Genomic DNA, 12,491 nt, shown 5'->3' on the forward strand with positions numbered 1-12,491 from the left:
GCCCCATACTGGCCTCGCCAACGTTGGTTCGCGGAGCTTCTTCTACCAGTGAAGCCTCGCATCCCACTGAGAATATCTCTGCATCTGCTTACAATGAGCAATGGACAGATCTTTCATCCGGATCTTCAATCAATGCGATTATCAGGATGGCTCCTGAGCACAGGGAATTTGCACATTTAAACATTTCGCAAGAGTGCAGGGACATTCTATCCAAAGCCAGAGCAGCCAGCACCAATAAGGCTTATTCATGTAAGTGGAAAAGGTTTTGTTTGTGGTGTCATCTACAGCCAATTCATCCTCTTTGCTCATCTCCGGAGCAGATACTACCTTACTTGTTGCATTTAGCGCACTCAGGCCTTGCGCATTCCTCTATAAATGTTCACCTGGAGGCGATTGCGTCTCAGACGCTCAGACTCTTCACCTTCGTTATGGTCCTCTAGGTTGATTAAACCATTTCTGAAAGGGCTTTTCAGAGTGTTTCTACCATTCAGACCGCCTCCCTCTTGGAATTTAAATGTAGTTCTTGCGCAACTTTCGAAGCAGCCTTATTAGCCAATTCATCGAGCTTCTATGAAATTCCTCTCCTGGAAAGTCGCCTTACTAGTTGCCCTCGCATCAGTCAGTGAGATACAAGCACTTTCTATACAGGAGCCATTTTTACACATTAAAAAAGATAGACTAATCTTGCGCCCTAATCCGCATTTTATTCCAAAGGTCCCTTCGGATTTTCATCTAAATGAGCCCTTAGTTTTCAGGATATTATTTCCAAATCCGACGATTCCAGAGGAAGAGAACATTAATACACCTTTTAATGTCTAATGAGTCTAAATTCTATTTAGACAGGACTAAACCATTTCGCAGGTCCAACCAACTATTTGTGGCTTACAGTGTACCCAGACAGGGTCAACCGCTCTCTAAACAGAGCATAGCTAGATGGATCTCCTCCGCAATTCAATTTTGCCATCAAGCAGCGGGCAAACCACCCCAATCTTCTGTCCGTGCGCATTCAACACGGGCAGTTTCTTCTTCAGCAGCGCTGTTTGCTGGTGTAACGCTGCAAGACATTTGTAGAGCAGCAACTTGGAAGAGCTTCCGTACGTTTACCAGACATTACTGCTTAGAAGCATTATCTCAAGGAGAGGTAGCAGTGGGACAAGCAGTCATCGGGAACCTTGACCAGTGAAGTTGAGCTACTTTTTTCATCCTAGTGTCAGGTATGCACATTGTCTATGACTAGTCGTCTCAGATTCATGCTAAATATTTGTGCTGTGCCTATAATTAAAAAAAAAAAATAATAATAATTTCAATATATTGGTGTGTTAACATGCTTTCAATGTATGTACTGAACAGATTGCTGGAGTGTTATAATGTGCATATGTACTGCTTGCCACTCTGGTGCAAGCATGTGAATCTATGGTTCTAATACTGGAGTAAGAAAATTAGTTACTTACCTGTAACTTTAGTTCTCCAGTATTTGAATCTTTCATAGATTAACATGTGACCCGCCCGCCTCCCCGGAGAAGCTCACCTTCACCTCTTTTTCTTCGTCATATTATACGCACTTGTGCTTTGAAAATCTGAGGTACTGGAGCTTCTCTCAGGAGGGATCTAAAGGGTGGTGTCTCCTGATTGGTGGATTCTGAAGTTTGGTCCTTTTTCTTAAAATGACTCTGATAGTGTTCAATTAAGAGGCCTAAGGGCCCTTAGGTTTAAATCTATGGTAACACTGCTTGGTTAAATGTACTGGGGGCTCCCATCTCGACGACTGGGAATTATTCAAGCATGTGAATCTATTAAATATTCTAATACTGGAGAACTAAAGTTACAAGTAAGTAACTAATTTTCTTATCTGAGGTATATAGTGTACTTGTGTGTTCTTTTTCCATCCTGATCCTAGAGGTAAGCAGGTTTAGTTTGAAAATCGCTGTTGCATATTCAGTGAATTATACGAGAGCTGCACGACAAAATGTTACATTGTCTGTTTTATCCTTTGTCTTACTCGTGTCTCCAAATCTTTACTGCTTCTGCTCCTTTTACATTCCTCATATAAGTACTCAGAAAGATGGCCACACCATACTCCTATAAATAAAATCTTGCAGAAAGGAATGGGAATAAATGTATGGAATAGTTTTCTTTGAGTGTGCATAACTGATCCCAATAAGCAATAATCCCTTGAGTAACAACTTACCTTGGGTCCCGGAGCAGTGTGCTGCCGATGTAAATTGTTTCAAAGCCTCTTCAGGGGTAATAAGCGCTATATAATTACATTAAGATGGAATTGTAACCAACGTGAAGACATCTGTATTTTGTGTTAAATTTACAAGTGATCCACAAGATGATAGTCACGGCTCACGTTTGAGATGAAATGCAGACCGCAGACTGAAGTATTACACAAAACAAAGAATAGCAATATGTATTTTTACCTGTCATCGTTTTCAACAGCAATAAGTAGCAGATATACATCACCATACGCGCATCTTAAATATAATGGTGGCTGGTACTCTCCAAAGTATTAATAAGGAAGTATGCTCTCTGCTTTCTCGGTCTCAGTAAAAAAAAAAACCTACGAGTTAACACTGAACAGGGACTGCAGAGAAAAGTAAATAAAGAGTGCTGACACTGCAGAAGACTATCCACCAGAAGCAGAATATGGGCTAGGCGCCACTGCAGGACTCAAAGCCCAGAAGACAGCAAGGTGCTGAGGTGGTGCTGACCAATGAAATCAGGGAGGCGAAGGAGCACTTTAGCACTGGTTAGCAGTGGTTACGTGCACAAAGTCATAAAAGCCAACAAAAATGGGTTCAGAGAACGGGATGGGTGAAGGCAAAAAAGAATGACCCTGCAGAAAGGGCCAGGTTCAGCACAACCATACAATGTGTTGTCTAATACTGCCTGGCACATGATACTTGTTACCAGCCCTCCTCCATCAAATTCAAATTTATGTGGTCTCAGTAGGACCCTACGTGCCATGTAGTTCTATGTACAGGTCTTTATGTTCAAGATGCTGCTGCCAACAAAAAATGTAAGCTGCAGAACTTTCTACATGGAGGCACGCTTACTGTACATCAAATAAATAAATTATAAAAAATACACTGATTCCAATAATCAACAGCGCCAGGAATCCAGGATTACCAATAACAATTTAGAATGCTTACAGGGACAGATGTGTGGTCCTTAAGGCCAAAGTGGGCCTTTCTGAATATTGCAGATGTGAACTTGTCTTACTCTGCAAAATGTTTGGGAATTATATTAAGAACTGGTAATTAGATGTAATGTGCCCAAACAGAAGTGGTACTTAAATGACAAAACGTAATGCCTTGTAACCTTTAGACATCATTGTTTAGAAATATTTTCTAGGTGGAACATCCTCATCATTAGCATCTTAACCAATCTCCAAGAGCCTCACTTTTTCTTGGTGTCCTGTGAAACATGAACAGTGTGCTTTTCCACAGTCACCTTTGCCTAACTGTTTTTTGCTTCTTTATCTTTGCCCTTCAGGTGTCCTGTTTGCCCAGAAGCCTGTTCAGCTGATTGCAGGATCCAACAGCCAGAGCCACAGCAGCAGTAGCAGTTCGCACAGTCCTACATCCTCAAGGGGTACACCAGGGGCTGAGCCCTCCACTAGCTGGTCCCTCTGACGGTGATGACTGCAGATGGACTCCCCCTGTGAAGGACAGGCAAGAAGTCCACAAGGCGTTATACAATTACCTCATCTCCAGAAAGTCAGGGAAGAAACCAGGATTACCTCATGTCCAGGAACCGGCCAACAACGGTGACCCCGGAAGCATTCTTGGCACTTCCTTTGGGTTATTTGCCCATTCTCCTCTGCAAAACTTTTAAGTCCCATTGACCAAGTGCAGAGTGCATTTCACGCTACTGGACTTTATTGGACAGTATTCAGCCGCCTCTTCCACTTTCTTAAAACAGGAAGTGATCCAGTGGAAGTGATGTGAGATTTTGGAATTTTCAGGTCACTTGGATAAAAACTCAATTTTCCTACGTAAGAATGTCAACAGTATGTAAGGAGAATCACCTCTTATGAGCTTCACCCTTCTCCCTTTCTGGCCTCCATTATCAAGACGGCCACTGCTTGCACCCTGCTTTATGACTACTTAACTTGATGGTAAAGTTATTTGTTGAACTTTATTATCACATTACAGAACAGGTGCAAAGAAAAAGAAAAGGAGATGTAGTCTTAGACCTTGGAAATCCATGAAGAACCTACAGAGTTGGAGGTCACACATGTTGGACCTCCACTTCCTCCTGTCGCTGTGAATTTCATTAGTGGAGTGTCTTGTTTAATTAAGTCTCCCCAACTCCAGCCTCATGGATTGGGCAGTCTACATTTGCTGGGCATGCAGAGAGGATTGAGGGTAGTTACCATTGAAAAGACCTGTTACCCTGTTTTTCCCCACATCTTTCAGTTGAAGGAAAAACACTTCCTTGCTGTATTATGAGTGTTACTTTGCAGGAACACTCAGTTCTTCAGTCAGGCCTTACCATTGTTTGGTTGATCGATTGCATAAATTGTTCTTCTTGTGCATCAGCTTTAGAAGGGCCTTTAGTGTTCATGCAGAATATATGCCATAATACAGCATGGAGTCCAGGAAGGCATACTGATGTTCCTACAGCTTGAGTAAAGACAATCCAGGCACCTCAGGGCAGTTCAGAGGTTTTATTGTGTTTTGTTTGATTATATATAATTTCTTTTGTAAGTCATGTATGTTTTATGATAATGATTTTGGAGAGATCTCTGAACAGAGCCGTTCCTCTTCACACGGGTTACATTTTCTGGAACTGAGATTTCATTTGTTATTGTAATGAAAGGTTTTGTGTACAGTGGTGGAGGAGAGTGGGAGGTGCAGGAGTATTACCAGAAGTAGATAATGTAATACCTAATTTAGTTTTTTTGGACTTGTGTGTTCTTTTGCCATCCTGATGCTAGAGGTAAGCAAGTTAAATTCATAAATCAATGTTGCTCTAAATTCGCACCTCTTTTTATACCCAGTGAATTATACTAGAGCTGCAGGGTCTTGAGATTTATTTCTTCTTAAAAGTGAAAGATAAGTCTCATAGGATGTGTATGTTCGCTGGCTCAAACATATTCATCTTGGTGAAAAAAAGATTGCACAAAATAGTTCAAAGCTGTAATGGAGAGTGTGTGCCTCTCCCATCCACCCTACTAAAAGGACAGTCTAGGTGGGGTTTGAGATGTCAAGGAATGTCTGTTGAACAGCATGCGGTATTTGCTGTTCTCTGCATAGGTTGAAAGCCACCTCAATTGCCACGGATGGATTGCATGTGTAGTGGCATACACATACATTCTGACAATAATATGGATGACACAGCTGACCATAATACCTCTAAAGAAATATACCTCAGACTTCATTCACGTTTACATCGAAGATGTAATTACAGATTTTGAAAACCTTTTATATACATACATATATATATATATATCTATATTTGTGTGCGTGTGTTTGCTGAAGTTTTTGTTTTTATAGTAGCACCAAAGAAGTTGAAGACCAGGCCGTCCTTATTCTATTTACTTTAGCTGTGATTGATATATATATATATATATATATATATATATATATATATATATATATATATATATATATATATATACTTTGTTGCAACTTAGTAGTAGGACAGGAAATTGCTTCTCAAAGCTGTTTAAACCAATGACATTGTGCAGCTAGAATAATCAGTCTTGTCCCTTCATAATGCTAGGCTGGTCTTCTGTTAATAGGGTTGTAAGCACATCTTCCTCAAATCTGTTTTCTACTAAGAAGTGGCGAGAATATTTGTAGTCCAGCTTTTATGATTGTTTTTAAAGTGAGGGCGGTATCGTCTGCATCCTACAGCTCAACCCTCTTCTTGAACTATTGAAAAGATGGGATGCATGCAATTGCTACCACATTTCAAGCTGTGCGGGCCTACAGCAAACATCTTTCCGACTAGATCTGAAATGAACCTAAATCTGCTCCCAAGGAAACTGCTAGCTGGTTAATTCATACCTAGATGTTTTTTTGCCAGACTAGCTGTTGGTACATGATGAGACTATCTGATGAATGCTGCAGAGCCAAACAAAATCATAAGGAGGACTGCACCTACTCAACACTCAATCATATCTCTTTCTCTAGCCTTTCAGAGAAGCTAGGGGTGTTCTAATGTGTGCTGAGCAACTCAAAATGCCAGGAGAACATGATAAAAAAAGCAGGTACTTCAGTATCCATGATGATTATAATGGCCAGGTTATTAACTGCTTCTGCTGTTGTTGGTGCCAGCATTCTGCCTCTAGTACTACCTTGTCACACTAAAAGACGTTACTGAGAAGGTTTGAAGAGTAAAGCCCATGTTTTTTTTTTTTCCATTGAGATTTTATTGCTGCCTAGGACTACGCCCAATTAAATGCTCGAGTTATGAAGTAATTAATTCATTTCATTTCAACTTTCTAGAACTGATAGTTTAATGTTTCTATATCTCTGTTTGATATACATGGACCATACAACTTGTAGAACACTTCCCCTCCACCCTTTATTTGCTGAATATTTACATATGGCTGCAGGCTTCGAATTAGATCACCTCTCCATAACACGTGAGCAGTTGTGTACACAGATCAAACAAGGTGTAGTATATCCCTAGTAAGTGGGAGGTCATCAACATGCTCTCCAACGTTTTTTACACCATATTGGATACCAGAGATCCAGATGCCCTTAAAGAGGGGACGTGTGGTTTTCAAGTAGACACTCCATTAGGGAACCCTGCTTGGAAAGATTCCTGGGCCCATTTCCATCCCTTCAGTTATATATGAAGTTCTGCAAGACACCTCGATTTTGATTTCCCTAGTATGGCTCAATCTTCCAAGAATTCTCAGTAAATGACTTTGGGTCCTCCAGAGAAATAATTTCCTTGGCACGAGTGTCTTTTTTTTTTTTTTTTTTTTTTTTAAATCTTTCAACCACTAGCATATCTTATTTCCTGGGTGCGTAAGCCCTTCACACTATAAGCTGCGGGTTGTTTCTGTGGTCTGGGAGAGTTCAGTAGATAAGCAATTGAGTCATTTTTTGTCAATGGATGTAGCTAATCCACAGTTAACGAATAATGACATAAATGTGTTAGCCGAAAGAGATTGGCAGTAGTGACAGTCTTGGTACCTTTCTCCTTGTCTGATATGTATGAGGTCCCATGCAAGAATGTACAGTATAGAATATTTTCTTATATTTCTCTGGTTTCTATATTAACCATTTAAGCCGTGCTTACTGTATGCAAGATGCTTATCTGCAAGAACACTTTCTCCAGAGCCCAGTACATAATTAATTTCAGCCTTGGTGATATCATAGGTCTGTTTGACATATGGTTTGGTTTTCAGAGCAATAGGTGATAATCCGGACTAGTCCATCATTTATATCTGTGTTGTGCTTTGATTTGTGCTTTGAGGACGACTTTTCTTCTGTTCTTCCTTCCTGTACACCAGTCTTCTGGAGCTTTAGCCATTGTCCAAGTCTGAGGCAGTGTGGACATCCCTTGGCATTTGTACCCAGATGGATAGTATCCACCATTAGGCTCTCCTATAGAATTCATTGGACTTCCTATTTACAGTGGCTTCTTGCACCCCCTAAACAAGAGTGGAACCTTTGGTTTTAGAATTCAGTATGGCTACCAAATGACATACATCATGCATCTTCTGTAAGCATTGCTCTTACGTCATCGGGGATGATGCTAATTTCTTGTGTTCTCTGCCTGATTTGGCTGAATCTCTTCAAGTAGCTCTCATGTCACCTAAGATTTTTCTCTGCTTTCTTATCTGTTCTCTTATCTGTTCTCAGTTTTTTGTATAAGGAAGAAGCTATGAGGATGTTAAAATCTAACTGTGACAGTATATTGAAAGAAATGAGTCTGCACAATATACCCAGGAATACGGTGACCCGCTTCCTAAACTGTACAGAGATATGCTTGCACAGTGCTGCTTTACAGGTATTGGTTTAAACAGTTTTATGAAAGTTTTTTGTAAACTAGAACATTGCAGCAGTTATACATGGTTGAGAAAAGGATAGAGACAACGCCTAAAGTGGTCGCCACAAAGATGAGGTTTCTCTATAGGAACTGTCGATGGCACTGCCTCATCCTGCATTTGTCCTCAGGATCAGTGAAAGTATGGTTTGAGGTAGACTTACAATGGCGTTTCAGGGATGTAATTACTCACGCCTACTACCCACTCTAGGTTAGTTTCTTGCTGCTGATATTTAGCCTGAAGCATCATCATCACATCTTGCTGTACTTTCAGGCTTCTAAATTTCTCAATGGGAAATGGCTTTTCAGTGAGCAGTTCATGAATGATCTCAGGATTGAGCTGCTCACATAGTCTACTAAAGATATTTAATATATTTTATAGTTACCTTGTATTTTTGTCCTATTGGACCCATCACTCGAAGACCAGAAGCAGTCTGATGTTTCATAGTCGGCTTTCTACTCCCTAAACATGATTTTCTTTCTAATGAATAAAATGTATGCCTGATGTCACTAGATTCTCCATATAATGACCGTGCTTAAAAATAAAATAATAATAATGCAGTTCTTTTAATGAGATGTATTAATCGGTTGCCTCTGCAGTAGCTTTTTATGCTTGTTCTCTACTATTTTAATGCTAGATTTGCCTAATCAATCGGCTTAACATAAGGTAGACATGTTGGGGATCTTTAAGATAAAATTGGTTACTCTTTTTGGTTAATAGCATTTTATAAACTGCTTCCCAGGGTCATGTTAAACGTAGAGTGCAGTACATTCTTTGATGGCACTATCATGCACCAGTAGAGGAATTAGGTCTGCTGTAACTTATAGTAAACAACAATAATCTGCCCACTTCAGCTTCAGGTCGCTGCCGTATTTGCTGATGGGAACATTTGAATTGCTGATGGGGATACATCTTGGCTTTCAGTGGAGGAAGTGTGGCAGTGATTTGTAACCTGAACTGGTAACGTTGGTATCTGTAAGGCGGCGTCCTTTTCCTAAAGAAGCTCCTCTGAGCGCTTTCCTCTTCAAAATTCAGTGATGTTACTTAGTCACCTTAAGTCGTGTGAGAGATATTTTCATATATTGGCTGTTATTTTCTTACTACAGACTTATTATGATGTCAGAATGCACTTGTAATATTAAAATGCCATCACTGTTCTCTTGTAATAACTTACAAGCACCTATTGATTACCCGGAATGGGATTTGCCCGTTTCATGCTGCTGTTCCTTACTGAACTTCAGTCTTCTTTCAATAGAAGGTCCTCTCTTGTTCTGATAAAACCTAATATAGATTCTCAGAACTAGACCCATAGCTCCAGGTAATGAATCCTTGTTGAAACGTTCTGTAGTGTTGCTCTAAACTGAATAACCTCAAGGTGCTTAAACACCTACAGAAAATGTGGCCATATCTAATTATCATGACTCCAAGTCAAATAATTGGAGTTTAAATAAGACATTTTCTTAGGAGTAAGATCATCTGTCTGCTTGCATTTAGAAGATTAATAAAAAAGGACAATCTGCATTAGACATTATGCATACTGGTTGCGGACTTCAATTTCTCAATGCTCCCATTGAGATTACATTAAAGGCTAATGCTCATTTTCTTTTCATAGATGTCAAAAATGCTAGATGGGTCATTTTCTTTGCAGTTTCACATTCTATCCATAGGTGGTGTTTTCAAGGGAAGACACAAAATTAAGGCCTTTCTGGACGGCGAGAATGCAAAAAGAAATAGCGAAGATTCAGGATGTTGGTTTAATCTCAAATTTCTCCATCCCTAAACATTTGAATTTCCGTCATCAACATAAAATGTATTCTTTAAATGAAATATTTCCTCTGAATGTGTTATTTATAACTTAAGACTCCGAATGTCTCTTCCAATGTCCTGCCATGTGATTCAGCCCTCCAGAAAGATTTCACAAAATGAATGCTGGAAGTGAACTCACTGGAGTCTAGTCATTACTGTAAATACTAGCATTAACGTGATCTGCACATATTGCTAAGATTCTCTGCAATTCAAACATTCTTTTTTTCCATGTAAATGCTTATTTGTGAGAAGAAAAGAAATACTGATAATTTGGGCCTAACTGCATAATGGATTCAGGTTATGTTGAAGTCTATTTATAGTAATGAGAAAAACTAGGACTGCCATTTTAGCTCTTATAAAACTCCACCGGAGGAGAATGAAACAATCATTTGACAGTTTTACCATTTAATTTGTCCACTTTGACGTATGCTGGTGCTGACTTAGAAAAATTAAAATTTATATTATAGCTTCCAAGAATCTTTTACACACAAAAACAAAATATGAATGCAGCTGAGAAGACGTTTTTGGTTGCCAGCTGTCAGGACACCTCTATTATTTAACCTGTGTAATGCAGGTTAATACCTTGTACTTGTGCATTAATCACTAGAGCTGCAGAAAACTACCTGCTCCTGCCATCATAGGCACAAACCATAGGCAGGGGTCCATCCACTGGCTATGAATCTGCAGGCCACATAATGCTTCGCAAGTTGTCTTTAAATGGCAGTTATTGACCACGATTGAAGCTTTCTGATTGGCTGTCCGGATCCTTGTGTTCTGTTAAGAGAGCAACCCTTTAATGTGTAAACATTACTAGTGATTCAACAGAGTAGTCCTTTGTTTCTTTAATTAGTTGATTCACGTCTGGCACTATAACAGCCATTCATAAGGGTGCTAGTCAGTATCAACACATGAGTAGTGAGACACACAAGGTGTTAAGGGGTTCAGCCATAAACTTCGTTTTACATGTTTCCATATCCTTCCTATCATTCTTCTATTTTGGCATGTATGACTGTTGATTAGAAAATTCAGGAACTAACTTAGTAAACAGAAGAGACCGTGTTTTCATGGGCTAAGTTCATGGTCCACAAAACTAAACTTGGGCATTCATTTTAAGGTACCCACAACCATCAGCTTGGTTATTCACAACGGTGCAGAACGGCAACAGAAAGCCTAGGATTAAATATTTCTAGTAAGCCGTGTATATTTTAGCTTGCTACTTGTTGGAAGGAAAATGTACAGACCGAGATATTTATTGTTCAACAAAATAATAGTCATCCACCACATGATCTCACTTTGTGGACCCAGAAAAGAAAAAAAACGGAGGAGTGTTGGTTAAACTCCTAAATCTTGTTGCTTTTCTAAAGCTGTAAAAGGTCCTTTGTGTGGCTCACTGAATAATACTGGTGTGTCCCTGTAACGTTAAAGGGTCAAAACTAAATATAACCATTACCTTTTTGTTGACCCTTTTGCATTTTTTCATTATATTTAGTTGCTCTTCATCTTCACATTTTGAATAAAGAAATAACATTGCACTCGTTTGAATTTAGATATCACCACATGCTGCACACACTGACGTATCATGGTTGTACAGGTATTTCTTTTGTAACCAAAAAACTCTTTTAAAAAATTGAAGGCGCCTGCTTCTGGTCGGACATGTAATAGGGTGAAAAGGGCATCATTATTTTGGTCTGGCAGTTACGTATCTATTTCTGTGGGCAGTGCTGCTGTATTCAACTTATTTTCTGTCGTTCTCTGGAATGTTTGCATTTTCTATTTATTGATTGTTTGGCAGAGGGTATGTACACCTCTGATTTTTAGATACGGGTAAATATGCAGTAAGAAAAAGATATAGCATGATATAGGCAACATCCTATATGTGCACAAATGTTCATATTAGATACCACCAAGAAGGTTTCATTAAGCTTGTATAGTGTTTTTTTCTGCACCCTTCCTGCCTTCCCCCGTCCCTTATTCCAATAAGCAAAAGGTGGATTTTATCTGTGCTGGTGTACCTGTTACTCCGGTATTTGAAATCCTCTGTGTATCAGGGAGCCACTTTTTTTTTTTTTTTTTTATAAATGTCTCCTCTATAAAGATGCAAATTATTCAGCTCTAATGGACTTCAAGGTGGCACCGATAAACTGTAAAAAAAATAAATAAATAAAAACTGTCACTCTATTTGTCACCACACAACTCTTTGCAAAGGGCTGAGCAGGTTAATAACCAAAGAGAGTCAGCACTGTGAATAGTTTATTGGTCCATGTGACCAGACTGTTGAACACTCATTTTAACGAATAAGTACCTCAGACTTATTGTTACAGCAAGTATTTGTATGCGTCAGTTACCTTAAGAGCCTACCTTTCACTCTGTTATGAATTTTCATACTCCAAATAAATAAATTTCTACCTCTTCCTCTGGAGCTGCGTGTTTTGTTTCTGCTTGTGGTCATATTTGTTTCAATTGACCTGAAGGACTTTAATTTGTTTTATTTAAATCTGTGCAGGTGGTACATACGATCATTTCCAAGTATCTGTATTCTAAAGTGCACTAACTCTGCTGACTGTTCTGCCTGAGGAAGGGGCAATAGTCTCTGGAGTGAGTCTGAGCGTCATATTACTCTAATCTACTGTCGTACTGAGTACTGTTGCCAAGCAGCCAAGACATCCCA

At 39.4% G+C, this 12,491-nt stretch overlaps 1 protein-coding gene across 3 annotated transcripts in view; it reads left to right on the forward strand.

The window, feature by feature from the left end:
• ARID3B (AT-rich interaction domain 3B) overlaps window positions 1-12,232 on the forward strand; it is a 262,404-nt gene extending 250,172 nt beyond the window's left edge. For all 3 annotated transcript variants that reach the window (XM_069222119.1, XM_069222120.1, XM_069222121.1), the window contains exon 9: window positions 3,499-12,232. In XM_069222119.1, the coding sequence (XP_069078220.1) occupies window positions 3,499-3,638 (140 nt within the window). In that variant the 3' untranslated portion in view covers window positions 3,639-12,232. The remainder of the gene's footprint in view (window positions 1-3,498) is intronic.
• The last annotated feature ends 259 nt before the right edge of the window (window positions 12,233-12,491 follow it).

The sequence above is a fragment of the Pleurodeles waltl genome, chromosome 3_1 (assembly GCF_031143425.1).
Source record: "Pleurodeles waltl isolate 20211129_DDA chromosome 3_1, aPleWal1.hap1.20221129, whole genome shotgun sequence".
NCBI classification, from domain to species: domain Eukaryota; kingdom Metazoa; phylum Chordata; class Amphibia; order Caudata; family Salamandridae; genus Pleurodeles; species Pleurodeles waltl.